The 21,507-nt window shown below is 39.7% G+C and overlaps 2 protein-coding genes across 5 annotated transcripts in view; one reads left to right on the forward strand and one right to left on the reverse strand.

The window, feature by feature from the left end:
- LOC144588123 (uncharacterized) overlaps positions 1-21,507 on the forward strand; it is a 395,823-nt gene that overhangs the window by 169,660 nt on the left and 204,656 nt on the right. The window lies entirely within an intron of this gene.
- FGFRL1 (fibroblast growth factor receptor like 1) overlaps positions 1-21,507 on the reverse strand; it is a 246,375-nt gene that overhangs the window by 116,687 nt on the left and 108,181 nt on the right. For 3 of the 4 annotated variants that reach the window (XM_020797052.3, XM_072994804.2, XM_020797053.3), the window contains exon 3: positions 15,534-15,806. The exons of the other annotated variant lie outside the window; for it this stretch is intronic. In XM_020797052.3, coding sequence (XP_020652711.1) covers positions 15,534-15,806 — 273 coding nt within the window. The remainder of the gene's footprint in view (positions 1-15,533; positions 15,807-21,507) is intronic. 4 annotated transcript variants of the gene reach the window in all.

The raw sequence follows: 21,507 nt of genomic DNA on the forward strand, positions 1-21,507 counted from the left end.
TCATCTAAAGATGTCAGAACGGGGCCTTCTACCAAGAAGTTTTATCATCTTTATTACGTAACTGGTTGAACCCCTCTGGCAGTGTTTATACACCAGGATGGGCACAGATGTAAGGAGGAGGTAGTTGCCCTCATGCCACCAAACAACCTTCCCACATCTTCAGCCAAAACAAACAGAAACTGCCCATTAATACAGAACAATTGGACAAGTTCAGATATTAACCAGACCTGGATTTTGGTTTTTAGGTTCTAATTCATCTCCATTCCAAGAGGATATGGATTTCAAGGTGTTATGGGATCAGCAGGAAAGAAATTTAAAGCACCAATGATCAGTCAAATGAGGTTTCTGGAAAAATTTTGCTATTTTACAATATAGTTACCCATCATACACAGTAAGAACCAGACTGAAGCAAAGTGAGGATGTAAAACAAAAAGTTCACACAAACATCTGAATACAAGTGAGGGTACATAGTCAAGGAGGCTTTTCTGGGTTAATCTGGGTCAAGCTTCCTATGGCAGTTAAATAACTGTTGTTCACACAGAATGTTCAGTTATATCAGGCATACAGAAGGCCGGTATACTAGGAATATCCCCTTCACGTGGGCATCTTATCTCTCCTCTGAACAAATCTTTTATTATACTTCTGCAGTATATCACTATGACAAATAAGCACTGTAGTGTCATAACTTGTTGTATCAATTGAGTGCTATATCACTTGCCAAAACCTTCTTTTAAAAAAATGTCAACCTCACTCGAGGGTACATCCACACTGCCCTTTGGACCAATGTACACACTCACACATCCCAGAAACTATTTTTTAAAAAAAGCAATGTCAGTTGAAGTACTACCAAAACCACTAGACTCTGCTGGCTAAATGCCACTGAAAAAAAGAGACCAGGCTTACTTGTCATTAGCTGCATGTTGTGCAATTGAGAGAAAATACATTAAATGTGTGCCAGCTCTAGCACAAATTGCAGGGTAAACTGCAGTGCAGTCACGTCCTGCAATGCTGTAGGCCCAGTCCAGGACTGTTTCTTTTGCATATTTTATTACTGGCCAAAATTGAAAAGACATAATTTGAAATTCTAAACTTCAAACTAAATGTAAATTTCCATTTTGAAATGTGCAATGGAAATAAACATTCTCTCTCTCTCTCTCTCTCTCTCTCTCTCTCTCTCTCTCTTTGTGTGTGTGTGTGTGTGTGTGTGTGTGTGTAAAGCACCTTCTTGGTAGTAAAAAAGAACTCACAATCAGATGGAATATTACTACTGGATTTTCCAGAATAAGTTGCACCTAACTTTCCTCAGCAAACATACTTTGTTACATTTGGTAAGCAGCATGTTTTGTACTGAAAACCAGAATCTAGGAGGTCAGTGGCATACAAAATCTGTCCACATTAAACAAAGTGTAAAAGCGCATGATTTGACTGGAAGCTTGCAATTTAATTGTACGTATCGTTTTGTATATGATACATGGTTCATTTTTGCCACATGCTGTACAATTAAAGTACCATATTTTCTCGCATATAATGTGCACATTATACAGGATTTTTCAAATTATGGGACCTACTGCAAGTTCTATTCATAGGAGGCACCATAATCTTTTCAATGCATATGGCCAGTCCTGGATCAGCTTTAAATGCATTTTGGTGTCTCAAGTGAACCATGTATAGAACACTTATGCCCTTGAGGAAGGTAGCCTATGATTGTGTGTGTGCATATGATCTGGTCAAGGCAAACTGGATGGATACTGTTGTTATTTCAAGAATTCCATGTTTTACACTACTTTACTTTTACTTTTATTAGATTTTTACCCCGCCCCCCTAGATAAAGTCTACTCAAAGTCTAAGCAGCATTTCAGAAGGAGGCTCCTGTACAGCCAATTGAAGGGTCCTGTTATTGCATTCATCATACTTTGATGTGCATATGATGTGATAGGTTTTTCAGTGAGGATGACTTTAACAACTGGAAAAAAGCAGAGGAAAAAATGAAAATTCATGAACAACGCCAAGGCCACAGTGATTCTATGCAGAAATTCAATTATCAGTATAGGGAATCTTTTGAGCTGGAAAAGGAGTGCAGAAAAACAAGAAATACTGAACTGAAGTATTGTGCTGTGTTGTGGCTGTTAGTTATTTTGCCTTCACTCCTTTTTGCATCAACTCACAGATGGACAAATCTAATGAACTCTTTGGAAGGGAATAAAAGAGTACTAACTGTGAAGTTCCTGTCAGATACTTGATGGTCAGCAAGAGCTAATGCTACTGAAGCCCTTGTAGATGAACGCAACTGCATTCAAAATCCTGAATGTAACTTGGAGCAAACACCTGAAGCAAAAAATGAAGCTCAGACATTGGTAGACAAAAGATTGCCTTGAAACTACTCTGATGCCAATATCTGGAATTTAATTCTTGAATGGTTCAACAGCACACAAAAAGCTACTCAAAGAGTTGAAGTTGACCTGAAGAAAGTGGTGGATCTAATTTCTTCACTGGATAAGTTCCTGAAATCACTTTGGGACAGGTATGAAGAGGTAGAGGTGGATGCCAGGAACCTCTGTGACAACACAGACTACAAAGAAGCAACAGGGAGGCCAAGAAAGAAAAACAAATGTTATGATGTGAATCCAACATCAGTCTCCGAGGAAGTTGTTTGCTTAAGAGAATTCAGATGTGGAACTTCCAATGTCATTTTAGATCAGTTGTCTCTTGCCTTACAAAAACACAGAGTACTATATCAATCAGTGTATGACAGGTTCAAAGTCACAGGCAGCTTATGCTGTCTTCCTGATGCAGAGATTAGAACTGAAGATGAGAAATTTATCACTGCTTTCCCCTGTAATTTCAATAAGGAAATTCATAGACAAAACTGTCCAGTTTGTAGGCTCTGCCAAGTTCATATCATGTCTCATTCCATCTCCATGATGAAGGACTCACTGATACCTTTCCAAGTGTTAATTTAGCTCTTAGAATATATTTGGGCATGATGGTCACTAGCTTTTCAGGAGATATAATTCAGCAAATGAACACTATTAAGGAACTGTCTGAGAACCACAATGACCCATGAAAGACTAAGTGCTCTGTCTACTGGAGGAAGAGAGAAGTGTTCTAAAGAAGATACAGTTCAAGGAGTTCCTTAAAGATTTTTCAGATGCCAAGTGTAGAAAGGAAGCCTTTTTATAGATATTCTAGTGTGATACATATAGCTGCAACTTAGAAATACTTGCTGTACTTAGCTTAAATAAACTTAAAACTTTTCCACTGACAGGTTCAGAGTTTAATTTGGTTGTGTAAATTGCTGAGTTAGCCATTACTATCCATGGAAACTAAATAGTACATTGCAGCAGAGCGACGTTCTTTGTAATATGTTTTACCTAAAATAATACTTGGAGTTTTGCTTGCATGTATTTAAATCTATACATGTATTTATTTTAGATATATAATTAATGTAACCTTTCTATGTACGTATAAGTTCCAATACATGCAATAAATGAACTCTGAAGTGTAAATTTGGTGATTTGCCCTGTATTTTTATTCCTGTGTATTGGGGGGGGGGGACCTGAAGTGCCCTGAGCTCCCCAAGGTCTAAATCTGGCCCTGGTGTGACTGCTCAAAGAACAGATAAGTAACCTGTCCTCCTTCTTTGTAGTCTCTGTGATTCACAAGAATGAGTATGCCATGATTATGCCATGACATCCCACCACCATCCCACCAACCCACCCAAATTTGGGTGGCTACAGCAGAAGCTGCCTTAACAAGTTGTAAACAAGTGCTTGTTGGCAATTTCCTCCTCTCTCGTTCTGTTGACTCCTGTCTGGTCACCTAAATGGCATTTGTGGCTTCCTGGGTGTGAATTCTTAGTGAATCAATGTGCATTTTGCTGCTATGTAGACACACCCTGATTGGACTTTATTTTATGAAAGGACTGCTAGCAATTTAGTACTGAAAAATACAATCATATTGTTCTTTGTTTTTTTCCCCCTTATTCCATAGAAACGTAAGATCCAAACAAAGATTAAAATTTGGGCATTTTTACAAGGTGCAGGCAGGTGTTATTCTCTATTAGCATAGATTTGTCTTCTTCCAGTCTTCTGACTTTTAAAAGATGCTCCCTTAAATATCAAATGTTTGTCTTCTTAGATGTAAGCTGCATCAAAAGGAGGCCACATATCTTGAATAGTATGCATCTGGTGAGTCTTTAAAAACATTTCACATATCTCTTTTCCTCAGTTTCTGGGATAGGGATGGGGACAGATAGATAATACTGTAGTTGAGGCAAGCAAACTGAAGCAAACATTTTATGGATAGAGCCACTTTGATGGATGATCTCCTGTGCTTTTAACATCTTGACTTCTCAGCCTTGGAACTATACAGCTGCACAGTTTTATGCAGAAATGATAATGGAAGGACACCTTAAAAGCACTGAGGCAGACTGTGGAAATAAAGCTATGATCAGATCACTGCTGGAGATTGGCAGGCTCTAATGAATACAGCACAACTGGGCTTAACATACATAAATCTGTCATCATTAGCAGGCTAAAAGGTCATTATCTTCTTCACACAAAAATACTGTGCCTAATTTGTAGGGCAAGGTGTTCAGAACTAACTACACCTTTTATAAATTCTCAGTTGCTGATAAATGAATGTTTGTAAGAAACTTATGATTCCTTGGGAGGAAGTCATGTAGGTTCTGCATATTTTGAGGTTGCTAACCCTCTCTTCTCACATCCTTATTTTACAATGTATTGTAAAAGTTAAGCAGTACAAACATTGATAGCTTTCTAAATAAGAACATGAATCACTGTAAAATAAGCAAAACTGGAATGTTTCATATTGATACTGTTACCCAAACACATTTAACTGATAGCATAAGCATAAGCAGAACCTAAAAACAACACACAGAAAATATTTCCAGAAGTGATACTCAATTTTTTTTCATAATCTGCTAAAACTAGATACTGAAATCTACATAAAAATTACTTAGCAGACTTAAAAGACACAGGAATTTCACACTGAAGTGATTGCACATCTATAGGTAGAAATTGCAAGTTATTATGCATGGCTGAGAAATGGATTCTGGATTAGCAAATCCAATTACTGGCCAGGCACAAGACGGTAGCAATTATGAAGTAATACCATTTCACCTAATCTCCAAGGCCAGGGTTGGCATACACTACTTAAACAGCCCTTCCAAGCAGCAGGAAAAAAATAAGTAACTTATGATGAATACATAAGACCACTTGTTTACCTCAGTATTTGTAGAAGGGCAGTTGTGTTAGTATGTGCAAGCATTACAAGTGAAAGTGAAATAAAAATAAAGAGTGAAAAAAGACAAAAACGTGGTGGCACTTTTAACACTAACTTTTATATTTTGTAATGTGAGCTCTCATAGGTATGTCCACTTCAGTCAGATGAAGCTTTTGTGGACAAGTCTACTTCAGTCTGATGAAGTGGACTTGTCCACAAAAGCTCACATTACAAAGTATAAAAGTTAGTCTTTAAATTGGCACCATGTTTTTGTCTTTTTGTACTCTTTATTTTTATTTTGTTTTCCCCTATAATTATTTGCCTCAGTTTACCCTAAGTGCCTCAGCATCCAACAGGTCTGAGAGTAGTGATTTACAGCTATAAAAAATTGTGCATCCCCTCTTCCCAGGCAACAATTCCAAGCACTTGCTTTCCATTTCAAGTGCTCAGATCTCAGTCTGAAATGTAACCATGACTACACTGCAGCCAGCCACAAATTGATCTCCAACCTGTACCAATTTATAGAGCTCAGAGTAACACTAGTTGTCGTTCTGCTGTTTTTATTGATATGCTCTTCAAATCCACACAGACAGATTTCTGTCCCCTTCAAACTCCAGCATAAATATGTTGTTCTAACATTATTAGTTCTCTCAGCCTTTTTGCCTTCCCATCTCAGGGTATCCTATTCCCTGCCAGCTGAACACAGTTTTCCAAACACAACACATTGAAGTCATAAAAGTTTACATTTCTCCTAAAGATGTGCCCTTTCTCCCTTGCTGCTCCTTATTCTGCAGAGCCTCTCAAACAATACCCTCAAAGAGATACTGTGGTGCCACTTTCCATCTTCAAACCTCAACTCAAAACTCAATACTTCTGTAAAGTTCTGTCTTAGTCTTTCTCCTCAAAAGAAAGCATCATTTCTCCCTTCATCCCTCTTCCTTCCCCCTCCCTCATCCGCTGCAAGTTCCAACAGGGAGGAGCTTAGTTTTTTATTAATATTACTTTGTCAAATAACACAGAGACTGATAGTTCACTGTAGTAAACTATCCTTAATTTTGAAACGTACTCTCCTCGTTGAGACTTGTTGATAGGAAAGATATCTGCAAAAAAAAAACACCAAAAAACAAAAACAAAACCCCACGGAAGCCAGAATTCTTCCACATTAAAAATGCACAGATTGTTAACACCATTAAGTTATTATTTTGCAACAGAGAACATGACAAACGAAATAAGAGAAACACATGCCGCAGAAATAAATTTAGTCTAGATGCTGATTCAGTTCCTAACACCCATCGAAAGCAGAGGCATTTTATGGGCCAGATCAAAGCACCCACTGAATGTCAGGACTGGTCAGCACTGTGTGTTGCTTTCTTTCAAAATAAAGCTGATAGTAAATATAATTATTAAGACTTGTGGGCTTCATACTCACACAGAAGTCGCAGCAACCACACACTCCAAACCATCTGAAAAGGATTGTGGATTAAACATCTCCATATGTCTTTAAGGGTTTAAATTTACACTGACAGTAATTCTGGTTTGCATTTGTCTACCACAGGATGAGGCATGCTGGTGAAACTGTATATACATACATATGTGTATGAATTTCATGCTTACATTTATGGAAAAAGTATCTTTTCATTTCCTTTAAATTGCGAACAGGTGTTGCCACCTTCTGAACTTAACTCCAATGTTACAACTTCATGGGACAAAGGGGAAAAGGAGTGTCGGGGGGGGGGTGTAGACGGTTTGAAACTGAGGGGCTTTCGTTGGCCAGCACACGGTGTGTTGACAAACCCTTCAGCTGAACACATTAGAAAAACAAATGAAACTAATGAAATATGAGGGGAGAAAAATCTTGTTGCAGAAGGGAAGAGGAAGAAAGAAGGCCACTAGTATTTTAACATTAGAACAGGTAAGGAAGGTTAACATTACCGTTGCCTTACATCTATGGCTTTCCTTATCAGCGAAAGAATGAAGACCTGCTTGCTATCAATCACACAGCACTATTTTACAAGAATAAATTCACACGTGCATTGTGCCGTGGTCTCATTTTTGCCTTTAGAATCAAAACACAGGAATCTTCTCTGCCCTCACACACTAGGTACTTAGCCCTCATCTCATAATCACAGGAGCTGCAAATGGGGATCTCTAATTCCATAAGGGAGACGTTTCATTTTGACATTCGTGTTTTACTACCTACAGAGTGAACTGCCAGCCTTAGGCAACAAGCTCTGGGCATCAGAAAACAAGCGAGAAAAATTTGATTCACTCGAAACACCTCTTAGGGACATTATCTTGCAGAAACCTTCTTCAAATTGTGTGCTTGTGAAGTTGTATTTCTGCTTGTGAAGCTGGCACACATGGAACATCTCACGGTATTTTCATCAGTTATATGGAAAATCATTTTGTAGCCTTTCTATACCAAGACCTGAGTCTATTTCCAATTAGTTACTAATACAGTATAAGTGAGCAGAAACAGATGACTGCAACTTAGACTTTGACTAATGCAGGCAAAACTACCATAATATATTACAAAACATACTAGAAGTAACTGAAAGTAGACCGAGGGTGTGGCTACATTGGAGAACTAAATCAGAACATTTCAGCTTTGCTGCGATTTGATTCGTAGCCCGTGCTATGTCTGCAATTGCAATTAGTACTCACATAGGGGCTGTGGATGGGTTTGGGAGTTCACTGTTCATACTTGTTGCGATGTGAGAGTAGCATTCCGACCCACAGCCTGTCCTTCTTCCTTCCTCTGGTCCCACCTCTGTGATCCTTTTAAAAACTAGAGCCAGGAAAGTGAGGGGGAGGCAGTGGTGATCCTGTTATTGACCTGTGTGAATTATGGGGAGGGGAATCCCAATGTGGTGGGTGGGCGGGCGGGTGCACGTATGCATTTCAGAGAATGTTAGAAAATGTTCCACAAGGGGAAACAGTTGGGACCTTGAAATATGCACACACACATTTCAAATAATGTTTAAAAATGTCCCACAAGTGAAAACAGTCCAGACTTTGAAATGTATGCATGTGTCTGTGTCTGTGTCTGTGTCTGTGTATGTGTATGTGTGTGTGTGGGTGTGTGCACACACACCACACAGTGGGATTCCTCCTCATTCTCCCTATTTTCTGTATGAATGCCTTGGCTCTCATTTTCCATTTGAACTTCTGCTAAAGAAAAAAAAGTGTTTGGAATGGCATGGGAGGGGGATCTCAAAGTGGTTATGTGTGTGCGCGCGTGCGTACATGCGCACATGCACATGCATTTCAATGCTCTAACCGTTTCCCCTTACAATGGGATGCTCCAACTGCCATCTAAAGATATGCCCCCCATTTTTACAGGAAGGTCTGCAGAAGAAGAAAACATTCAATCAAATCCTCCCATCATAAGAAAGTTGTAGCCCTCACCAGGCAGAGGAAAAAAGGCACTTTGGCATTAAATAGGCTGGAACAAGTTGAATCAGCCTTACACATCGTGCAGACACTAAAATATATTTTAAATTCACCCATTTTATAAGCAGAGCAAATCCACCATAAATTACCATGTAGTCGCACTCCTAGTCTTAGATCTTTGACTTAATTAAAGGCAGAATAGGAACCTTTACACTATTCGTTATAACAAAACATTGGTCCTTAAATCCTGTTGCCGAGTGTGGTAAGTCACAACTAGAGCAGACCCATTTAAATCAAGGGAACTTAGATGGAAGAACTAACTTACCAATTTCTCACAGATTCAGTAGGTCTACTCTAGTGTAACTTATTACACTAAGCAACAGGATTTCAGTCACTGTATTATAAAAAGTAAATACATTAGAATTCTTTGGCTGAAATCCAGTTGGCATGATACCACCATGTAAATGGTAATGACATTATCACCTGGCAACAAAAATCCATGTCTTTATTTTGTTTGCTAGGAACATTATTCTACAAGCCATTGTTATCTCCAGTCACCCATCATTATAAATGTGCCCCCTCTATGGCAGAGTGGATGTGAATCCCTAAATGGTTAGAGAAAGACTGATCAATGATACAGAACTACACAGTTGACCCTACCCATATAGGTTTCAGTATTCCCTTGCATACAGCAGCCATATGGGTAAGATAAGTCAAGTATGACTGTGAGAGATATACTAGCATAAAAACATTCTGTGACGTAAGATATAAATCAGGATGGACACATTCCAGAGATCTGAGAGCTGAACACACATTATTGGACCTTGAAAGTCACACCACCATCCAGCTCACCAAAATATATTTCTTCTAGAAGTGTGGTTTTTTTTTAACTAAAAAGGCTCCTTCACATCCCCTAGTAACCAAATATTAATGAAAAAAGTTTTAGAATGTGAAAGTAGGGATGGGGGAGGTAAACTTGCTTTCTCTGCCCTCCCTGAGAAAACAAGGGTACTTCTGAATCAAGGTATTGTTTTTAAATTGTAGTGTACTTGTGTGAGAAGGAGCAAGCCACAGCCCTCAAAGAGGAGGTTGAGCCATCCCCTCGATCACCTGCTACGGAGGGCTACAAGACTGTTTATACTATATTACCTGTGATGGACCACTTGGGAGTTGAGGAGCAAAAGAGTGGAAAAGAAAGACAGAAGAAACACGGGAAAGCAAGGTTCAGGACAACTCCCCCAATAGCAGAAGTGTACATGGTGACAAGAGGTGGAGGATGGATAAAAGGAGAGGTAGATTGGGAGGCAGAGACAGAACAGGAGGAGAGAGAGAAGGAAAAAGACAGAGGAGGAGAGGAGGATATCCCAATAGGATGGGGATGGCTAAAGATGGAAGATCTCTGGACTCAGGAGAGAGGCAAGATGAAACTTCCCCTTGAGGAAATAGAGAGGAGGCAACAGTACCATCCCATCAGTCAGCCCAAGACCAAAAGAGAGAAGGGAAGAGGAGAAACTCATAGGAGTGAGAAGGAAGGCATAGCTGTACAGCTAGAAGGGGCAGAGCCTATAGAACGGACCATTTATATGTATCCCAAAAGGGGAGATCTCTGGAAGAAGGAGGCTTGACCGATACCAGCCAGCCATCCTGCGACACCCACGGAAGGGAAGTGGGTGTGACATCCTTGCTGTGGGCCCATTTGTCCCAGCCTACGGAACACAACACGGAAGCCGACCGACCATGAACGTTTTGGGGTGAACCCTCATTGGTGAACTGCTTTACCATTCCAGAATTAAAAGACTGTTGGTCTAAAAGAAACATGTTAAGACAGACCCATTAATCCCACTGAACTTGTTGTTCATAATTATCCTTTGTTAGTTAATAAAAAGTTTATGCACTTGGATGAATCATCACCATTAAAAAAGAGGTTAGAAAAAAGAGGGAAGCAAAGGAAACAAAACCTGAACCCACTCATAACTTGGAAGCAATACAGTATTTTGGTCCCTGAGCTAATAGCTGAAGCAAGGTCAGAAGACCAGCAGTCATAAGATCGAATCCACGTGATGGAGTGAGCTCCCGTCACTTGTCCTAGCTCCTGTCAACCTAGCGGTTCGAAAGCATGCAAAAATGCGAGTAGATAAATAGGTACCACTTCGGTGGGAAGGTAAACAGTGTTCCGTGTCTAGTCACGCTGGCCACATGACCACGGAAGATTGTCTCTGGACAAACACTAGCTCTATGGGTTGGAAACGGAGATGAGCACCGCCCCCTAGAGTCAGACACGACTGGACAAATATTGTCAATGGGAACCTTTACCTTTTAACCTAGAGGCAAATGAGGAGCAATCTGTAAATTGCAGAATAAGAAGTGAAAGTGCTTCATTCCTAACCTATAAGGTGAAAGAGAGGAAACTCTTTGCAGTTCCTTTTACTGTCACAGAATGATTTAATACGCCTGGATTCATCTCTGAAAGGGTCCAAAAAAACTGCAGCAGGTCTAAAACATGGCTACGAGATTGGTGACTGGGGCTGGTTACAGGGACCACATAACACATCTGTTACAACAGCACTACCGGCTGCTGATCTGCTTCCAGGCACAGTTCAAAGTGCCGATTCTAACTCATAAAGCCCTAAACAGCTTGGACTCAGTGTCTCCCTTTCTCTTCAGATATGTTTTTTTCTTAATGACTAGCTACCTGAGTAGGTTTTTTAAATACAGTACAGTGGTGCCTCGCTAGATGGTTACCCTGCATGATGGTTTTTTCGCTGTACAATGGTTTTTTTGCGATCGTTTTAGCGATGACCAGTTCCCTGCTTTGGGAACCGGTTTTTCACTTAACAAGGATCAAAACAGCTGATTGTCAGGTATTCAAAATGGCCGTCCGCTGTGTAAAATGGCTCCCCGCTGTGTTTTGGAACAGATTCCTCACTATACAGGGAGCAAAAAATGGCCACCCTATGGAGGATCTTCGCTGGACGCTGAGGTATTTCGCATTGAACGGTTTTCAATGCATTTTGATTGGAATGCAATGGAACGCATTGAATGGTTTTCAATGCATTTCAATGGGCTTTTTCGCTTGACGAGGATTTCGCTCTACAGCGATTTCGCTGTAATGGATTCTCCTCGTCAAGCGAGGCACCACTGTAGATGGCTGTGTCTTACTGCTTTGAATGCATTTTTGTTGTTGCTTTTGTTTGATGTCTTTTAGTGCGGTACCTGTTTAATCCTTTTAAAATATTTGTATACTTACTGTTCGTATCTTTAAATATTGTATTTTAATGATGTAAGCCACCTTGGCTCTCTCTGAAGGAGAAAGGCAGGGTAAAAATATTTTAAATAAATAAATAAAAATAAAAACTCTGCCCAGAAACTCTCTTTGTAAAATAGTAATTTCACAGGCTCTTTGTTTTTTTAAAAACATAGCAGTCAGCTATATTTTATGACTTCACTCTGACTTGACTTTGGATACTAACATTTAACTGCCAAATGACCAGTGGCAGAAGCTGGGGGCGGGGGGAAGACTTCACAGGATCCTTGTTACGCACAAGCTGTACAACATATGCAGCAGATTTGTTTTCCTGGACTACAGATAATTACATAGGATAAAGCACTCTTGTACTTAATCCTTTGAATGCTAATTCTGATTAAAGATGAGTTCTGTCTCTCCACTGTAATTAGCATCTCAAACCTTGTGGTAAGCCACTAAACCTATTAAGCTCAGCTACGAGGGGGAACTTAACTTTCTTAGGATGGTTAACAGCTTTGCTTGTAGGGTTTTTTTTTCCTTCTGCAAATGTAAAATAGAGCAAGAGTCTTATATTTCTGGGGTTCTGAGATCTAATAAGAGAGTGAGTAGAAACAGAAAGATGAATGCCAGCTCTACCAAGTGTAGAGTATGAAAGGACAAATAACAAATTATTTGAAATTAATTCCTTTGTTCAATATCAAAGGAAGAAATATGGCAAAGGGGCATTTCTCCCCCCCCCCCGCCAAAGAAGGAAGGGTACGAAAGTAACAATTTGGATTACGCTAAGCAACAGGCTTGTAATTTTAAAAGGAATAACATCACTCTTTTTCCTTTCCATTGCTTTTATAGGCATGGTCCACGACCAATGGATCAGGCACTGGGTCATGTTGTGCCTCCTGCTGCTACCTTGTGTGCGGACATGAAGAAGGTGTGTTTTGCACCACAGGCCAATGAATGGCACATAGCAGGCAGACCTGTTTTAAAAAAAGAACCTAACCATATTTTTCAAATTATTTTTGAGATACAGGAAAATAAACACATTTTTAAAATTATTACTTTTAATTGCTGAAGAACAGAGATTGGCACAAACCACTGGGTGGGCACCCACTGGAGGAGGTGAGGCTGGGAGGTGCCAAACGCCTGCTTGGCCGATAAATGAACCAGCATGAACTGCCAAACTAGCACTTTGCGCCCATCTCTACTGAAGCATATGGAACCATAATTTGAACTAATGATTTTTATAAAAATAGGACCATATTTATTTTGATAACAGTAACTTTCTGAATTCTGTTAAATTATCATACAAAAAGGCCAATGCCCACAAAAGAACTTTAAGCAGTCAATATCAGACAGTCGGAAGGAAGGAAGGAAGGAAGGAAGGAAGGAAGGAAGGAAGGAAGGAAGGAAGGAAGGAATCGACTATCTTACAGTCTAAAGTGCATTTAACCCCTACCCACCCCCTAGCCCAACCCCATGGCTTCAGGAAAAGAGAAGCTGGTTTTAACTACAACCATCAACCTATTTTGTTATACAGGATTATATCCTATTTTAATCTTATAGACAGTAAACACTATTCTGAATAATGAATAACACTTGCCAGTCACAAGAAATTTAGTCCATAATTTATGTTCCAGAATCTTGTGCAAAGTAAAAGGGAATGCTAGTGTATTTTAAGGTGAATCCTTTTAATACACCCTATCCTTTGCTGAATGTCTTTAAAATATCAAGCAGAGGTAAAATCTCTGAAAGCATCTGTCATTCCTTGTACTCATGTACACTGTCTACCCAAAGCAACCCCAGCAAAAGCAAATAAGTAGAGGGATGAGTGTTGCAGTAATGAAAAATATTGTGGGAAAGGCATTAAGGCTGCCATTTCGTATACATTTTCCAGAAGGGTATCATTATAGTCTATTCCAGCAATAAACCAGAGTCTTGTGGAATCTCCAAGCTTACGAGATTCATTTTAATGCGAGCTTTCATGGATTACAAAATGGAGTACAACATCAGGGCTCCAAATATATACCTATACCTGTACCTCTACACATCAGAAAAATGCCATTATATTTTGACAATTTTTATTTATTTGTTTATCTATCTATCTATCTATCTATCTATCTATCTATCTATCTATCTATCTATCTATCTATCTATCTATCTATCTATCTATCTATCTATCTATCTATCTATCTATCTATCTATCTATCTATCTATCTATTTATTTAAGTTATATCCCACCTGTCTGGTCAATAGGACCACTCTGTTAAGAACAGACAATTGGCACAAATATCTTGGCAGTTAACTGACACTTGTCAGGTGTTATCAAATGTGTGTCCGCTCAGCAGCTTTATTGCTTCTAAAGCAGTAAAAGGATGAGGAAGTGTTTGTTCTGTCTTAGCATACTTACCTGGCAGTAGGTGTCTTTGAACTCAGTGAGGCTTGCTTCTCAGTTAGATATGTACAGGATGTCATCATAACAATTGCCACTCTTAGCCAGTATTCACTTTTAGACTGAACAAAATCACTCCTCGGTTAAGTATACCTATATTTTAACTTAAATATTCTTGGACTGCATTAACTGCAGTGATATGGAGGAAAAGGAAAAGAACCATACAGAGGATTTGACTATACGTATCTGATTTACAATTATTAGTGAGAAACTGTAAAATGTAATGCACAAAAGGAGATAGGGAAAATGAAATGTGGATATCATGGTGATTATGTGAGGGAAAGGGAACTATGATGTTTCCTAAGACTCTGTGTTTCAAACACTTAGGCCAAAATCTTGTTGTTGTCTGCCATGCATACAAAGTAGTTCCTTCCTCCCCCCCACACCATGACCCCATGCCACACAATTCCCTGCACTGTGTGTGTCCTCAGCGCAACCTCCAATGGTTGCGTGAAGGACAGTCTGCCAGAGGGGGCGTAGCACTTGTACGATTGCCCTTCCACTCCATGTTTTGCCAACAGGATTCTATACCCTGTCATACTCATTCAAATAGAGCTGGTGAAATGCACTGCCAAAAAGGAAACAGGTAAGTGCATGTCAGGCCCTTGAGATCTTCTGTATAATGTTTACTACAGAAAGCTACTGTATGTTCTCCTTGGAAAGAACATCCATTTTAAATATTTCGAATCTTCATGGGAGCAGGTACAAACAAAATCTATCCTCTCTACTCCTGTTTTTGAGCCACCATAGGAATAGGAAAACTCTTATGCTGAAGGACAGCTTAGTGAGCTGGTGTTTATTGTTATTCCGAAAGATAACAACAGCTCCGTGTCCTTGCTGCCCATGTGTGAAAGATGGGCCTAGAGAAAGCATTGTTTTGGAAACAAGCATGTTCCAGAAGAAGTCACAAAGACTAATGGGGCCTCCCCTCTCCTTATCGCCCAACTTTTCTTGTATGGAACTCACTGTGATCTGTGCCGCTGTGACTGTTGCATCACTCCCGTTTATTTGTAACCTTTGGCATCAGCAGTGACTAATCTTATCTTGTAGCTGTTGGCTCCCACACAGAGATGTGCAGCACTGTGAGTAGCCTTGGCCATCCTCAAATATTGGGACAGACTAGTTTTACTAGAGGCTGGTAGATTATTTACAGAATGGATTTGTAACCACCTTGCAAAGAACACAGTGAACTCTTGTTGTACTCACCAATCACAATGAGGGTATAGTTCACATTCATGCTGCCAAAACCGTTGGTGGCCTTGCAGATATATGTTCCTGCATCTTCATTTTCCACTTCCTTGATTTTCAAACCTTGCTGGAGGACTCGGAACCTTGTCCACCCACTATGGATGGTACGACCGTCCTTCATCCACATAGTAAGTGGTGGTGGATCACCCTCCACTGGGCAAAGGAGCTTAATAGTTCTTCCTAATCGCACAGATTGCCGATGGATCACCTTATCAGCAATTCTGGGTGGGCCTAGGAAAGGCAAGAAAGAAATCCAAAAGTCACTTGTTTAGCTTTTTTAGCTGAGCACTTAAGATACAGCCAATCAGAAAATCACTTCACTATGGATTGGATAGAAAGGATTAGATCAGCTCCTTCCCCTGGCATGCAACATGGAAACTCTGAATGAGTCAGGCTAGAAGCCTAGCCTTTCTTAGGTCAAGTAAAACAATATCTTCTTCTACAAGGTACATGTTTCAGTTGCATGTAGGCTGGGATTTGCCTGTGGCTGTCCAGGGTTCCAGACTAGTCCGGCCACTCCTTTTTTTTTTCATTACTGCTTCATTACTGAACAAGAGACCGTAGAGGCATTTTGATTCACTTGTAGCGTTGGAACCCATATGAACTAACTAAATGAGCAAAAATGTAAATAGAAATTCAATGGATTTCTTTTTTTTCTACCTTCCACTTACACATCCCGGGGAACAGATCCCTTCATGTCCCCCCAACTACTGGTTGTTTCAAAAATAATAAAACATGAAACCAAAAATCAGTAACAGCATTAGCAGCTTTTTAAAGAAAAATCCTTTAAAGTTTGCATGTATAGCAATTTCCTTTAATAGTGACCAGATGAGGACTGTTCAGCAAACAAAGGAAATCTTGTGAAAGTATACTAGAGTGTCTCTAGGTCAAAAAGAATTTGCTAAAACAATCATTCATTGCACTGAAAAGAATTCTGAATTCTAAAAATATTTACCTCTTGAACACCTACAAATATTACCTTTAGTGTAGTATTTCTTATCTTTCTCATACCGAATTATTTGACTGCACTTAATAAAACCCCAGCCCCCATGATATTGTACCTAATAAAATTGCCTAGGTACGGCTGAAAATTTGAATGACATCTCTGCCATCCACGTGTGAAAATTCAGCTCATCCTCCTAGCTTTTTTTTTAACTTGCTAGTTTTTTTTATCAGACAGAGTGTTCTGATGTATGAGAGCAATCAAAGAAATTATTTCCCCAGCCTCTACAGTGAAGTGATATGGTAATTAGCACGCAGTTCATGAATAATCCTTTGTGTTAACATCTTGGTTGCCACTGTGAATTCACAGGAACATAATACGCAAAGCATTAATGAAATTTTCATTGGCTCAAACAGTTCAGCTCAAATATACGTAGACGAATGTACTGATTTGTTTCCCTTGCTCGTAACTACAAGCAACTGGAATCGCCATTCTGTTGGGTTATTTAAAAAGGAAAGAAAGAGGTTGTACACCTGTTTCACTGAACAGCTGAGCCATCCTCAGCTTAGATCCTGGTGCAGTGGCTCTGTTTTTACCAGATACCAGGAGGAAAAGTTCTGCTTGTTATCCTGCTGAAGTTTTTAAAATATACAGCCATTTTTCTTCTTCTTCTTTTGCTCTCCTCACCCTGTTACGGTCTATTGAGAAAGCTCACTTATTTTGATGGAATAAATTAAAAATGCATTTTAAAGTGCCAGGAACATCCAGGCAGAAAAGCTTTGGAGGAAAAAAATTGTAAAAGTATTCCGTCTACACTGGAGCAAAAAGTTACACTATAAATCACCAAAAGGAAAATGTACTTGATTCTCTGTCACTCTAATTAGCTTTCCCACTTATATTTCTTACATTTACTCTAAATAAAATGCATACAAAATTGGCTAAAACCATTTTAACATTATTATTAATGAGTAAATAAAGCTTATCATAGTATGTCAAGCTTATTTTGAAGGCCAGTGGCAGATTTAAAAGGGAATATTTATTTATGATGTGTTCTATAAATGATTATGTAGTTTCAGAGTAAAATTTTAATAATGAATTTACAATTTCAAAAAATATTGCATGAAATATTATTTTGCTTATTTGACCGAAAAAACATTCTTTTCTCATAATATGAGTAGAGAAGCTTTAGTATGCTACCTAGAAGCTAAGTATGCAGACATTATATTTAAATCACATCCAGGATTACTGTATTCCATGCAGAGATGAAGACCCTTAGACAAATCATTTCTATGAGGACAAAGATTTTTCTAGAATACCTGCCATGAGACAGGAAATAAACTGCATATATGTAGAGTCTGAATAACTGAAGAGCTGGAGAACTAGAGAATGTATAATATGACTGAGCCGTACTCCAGCTTTATCTGGATGGTACAGTTCTACAATCAGGTATGAATATAGGTAGACAGAAGCTCTATTTATGCTGTATAAATCTAGGTCACCATATGAATTGGACCATGCCAAACATGGCCCTTTGCAACCCTAAACCAAACATATGAACGTACTATACAAATTTGTAGGGAGAGGTATTTTTCCCATGCAGAAAAATCTCTACACACAAGTCGGGACACTTTGCTATCAGGTTCTGGCTCATCTAGAGACTTTCATGCACAAAGGTTTAATAAGGTAGCCTTTTTTCTACATATGCATATATATTGTACAAGCAAATCTTAGGAAGGAGGTTAAGCAGCATGCGCCATATGGGAGGACTGCTGAGCAGAGCCTCACTCCCTGCTGATGTGACCAGTTTATGCTGATGTATTATATGTGAGTAGGACTAAAATCTGATTTCTTTCTGAATGAGGACACCTAGTAGCAATGTCTATGCATACTTTGGATTTCATTTATTTTTATTGTATGTTGCCCAGAACACTATATACAATTGGGTCATTAATCAATTGCATCAGCAAATAGTGATGTATCATTATAAACTGTATCAATCAATAAGTAGGTGTAGAGCTAAACCCTGGGGTCAGGTGGGAGAAACAAGAGCTTTCCAATTTCTTTCTGGTGAGCTAAGAAATGTCTGGCAAGGAAGTTATAGGCGGGAGCTCCCATGGATGTTTTTAAAGGCAATCTCTGATTGATTTTGTTGTACGGTCTACTTCCTAAGGGCCTGAGAGAGGAACATGGCCTCTCTTATGACAGGGAACAAGAGATAAAATCTGGAGAAGTCATTCAGCTCAGTGGTAAAGGTCTATGAAAACAGTGTGGCTTCCAAATTAATGCAGGAATATAAACTTTCTTCTAACTCTTTTTTTTCATGCAGACCTTATTTGAGAACAGGCTGTTGAAGGCTGAGCTACAGATTAATTTTTAAAAAACTCAAAAAACTTCTTAGGAGCTTTCTCTCAGTCTAGATTCACACTATTTAATTATATATTCTCTGAACAGTACTACAGGGTTCATACAGCCATTCAGTACATCCGTATATAAACATCAGATTTATGATTCTAAGAGGAAAGTCTTCAGATATATGATGCTTTGACAGTGACTCAAACTGGGTGATATAATTTAGTGGCATCATTGCATGTGAAGGTTAAGTACTTTCCCACTCCACATATTCCAGAAGGCACACAGGCCTCCTTTTACTACTCAATCTGGGCAGGCAGGAGGACACCATGCCAACAATTGTTTCATTGCTGCCTTGTTATTTTTCCGCAAAGGAGCTATTATCTAGCAGGAGGTTCACACAGGGCCTTCACACAATTGTTGAACCATGTCCTGGGAGACCATTTGGCCATGATGGAGTTCAAAGTGATCTTTATTAGCACATTAAACATAATTGCAAAGGAGTAAATTCCAAGGAAGGTCAACCAGCCTCAATAGTTGTTTAAAACAGAAAAGCAATATATTTTGCATTATTACGTTTATAAAGTAGTTAATTTAACTTTTAGTAGACTCTTGAGTAACTGGCTTTATTTTTTTAATACCAGACCTGTTAACTTTCTGTGAAGATAAGATTTATTTTGAATTAACACTGACAAACCAGCCACTCAGCTTCATTCATTAGCAGAATATACACAGCCGATACTTCCACAGTGCATGCAACAAAGAAAGAAGAAGAGGGGCCAGCCAATAAATGGCAAATTCAAAGATGAGGGCAATGAGCAGGAAAGTAAGAAACTTTTGCTACAATCAAAATACTTTACAATGGCTGCAAAGCAAAAGCGAAGTTGACACAGCACTGATTCTGAAATGAAAATTTCAGATCTGTAATCTATATTTCAGTCCATAGCCGAATGGGCGAAAAGAGGATGGGCAATTGCTTATCTTGAGGAATGATGATTCATCTCCACTGGAGGATAGTAAGTCTGTATCCTCAGGGACCATGCCATCTTCCAGACAGCAAGCTATTAGACATATTAAACTTGGTTTAACACAGTTTCGCACAATCAAACATGGACTGGCTCTGAAACATACATCATGGTGAAATGTATACAATCCTTCTTTCTCAGTATGTTACATAACAGCACTGATGTTACCTGTCTGTCATGGGTTTGGAGGGAAAGTTCCATCCTATGGGGAGTGGAAGGCGGGACATCAGGAGGAGGGGCTGTACTGTATAAATATGTGATGCCTGTGTGGTGAAAGGAGATGCTGAGACAGACTGTGAGACACTGGGTTGGGACGAAGCAGCAGCTGGGAAGAAGAAGCTGTTGTGGGAGTCTGTGTGTCTGACAGGGTACTACTGTGTGTCAGAGTACCAACCTGATAAGTTCAGGTGTCTGTGGGTTAGCCAGAACTGATGGGTTCAGGGTCTGTGCTTTAAGTTAAAGGTTCTAGGTGAACCAAACTGTATGCTTGTGTGTGTGAGAATAAGCCACGTTACTTTATTTTATTCACCTGATTGTTTTATTTACCCTGTTTGTATTTACAATAAACCTTATTCTTTTGTTGTTTAAAAATCCATCCCTGGTCTGTGTGACTTATTATAGGGAATGGTTGGTGGCAGCTTAGTAACTGTGTGATAGATCCCAGTAGGTCTGGGTTTGTCACATTGATTGGTGTCCAGCGTGTGGGATACGACTGGTCCAGTTGTCCAGCGGTCCAGCAAAGCCTTGGCAGGTGTGCCCAGAGCAAGGGGGGTCTAGTCAGGGACAGTCTGAGGCGCGTAGGTAATCTTCTAGGTGTACCTCACGGGGAGGTGCGCTAGTAGAAGAACGTGCCAACTGGGGAGACTTAGATTAAGGTGCTCTGAGGCAGCCTAGTTTTGGCGGGAAAACGCTGAGGAAAAACTGCGTAGCAACAGCGAGCTAGCTTGCCAGCTGAGAGGCCCAGCAGAGGGGGGTAGGCTCTGACTCGATACTGTTGCAACTTTAGTGCTGAAGAACAGCAGCAATCTCTAGGGAGAGCTGGTTCTGAGGTAAAAGGAAAAAAGTGGTCGTTTTATTTTGAGGCTTGACTTTTTAAAGCAGCCTGTTCTGAGGGGGGGTTATGCCCTTGACTCGAAGCCAAGTAGCAGACATGAGTGAGGTGAAAGACCCCCAGATTGACCAAGGTTCTGAGGATGAATTTGGCTCAGTGCAAGGTGACAGCACAGGAGAGCAGGACCCAGAACTCAGAAAAATACTCCTAGCCCAACAGCATGAACTGAGGGTGAGGGAAATGGAGGAAAGATTAGAGAGAGAAAGAAGAGAGGAAAGGGAGAAACAGAGACAATTTGAATTGGCATTGGAGAGAGAGAAAATGGCGTTTGAATTAAGAAAACTGGAACTGATGAACCAGAACAATAATAATAATAGGGATTCTGAGGGAGGCCAATTGTCTAAAGCTGACCTGAAGAAATTCCCTGTGTACCACAAGGGAGATTGTCCTGAGGTGTTCTTTTCCTTAGTGGAAAGAGCGTTTGTGGACTTCTCAGTGAGGGAAACTGAGAAGATGACCATCATGCGATCTTTAATCAGTGGTAGCCTGGCTGAGGTCTATGCC

This window comes from Pogona vitticeps, chromosome 3 (genome assembly GCF_051106095.1).
Source record: "Pogona vitticeps strain Pit_001003342236 chromosome 3, PviZW2.1, whole genome shotgun sequence".
In the NCBI taxonomy this organism is placed as follows: domain Eukaryota; kingdom Metazoa; phylum Chordata; class Lepidosauria; order Squamata; family Agamidae; genus Pogona; species Pogona vitticeps.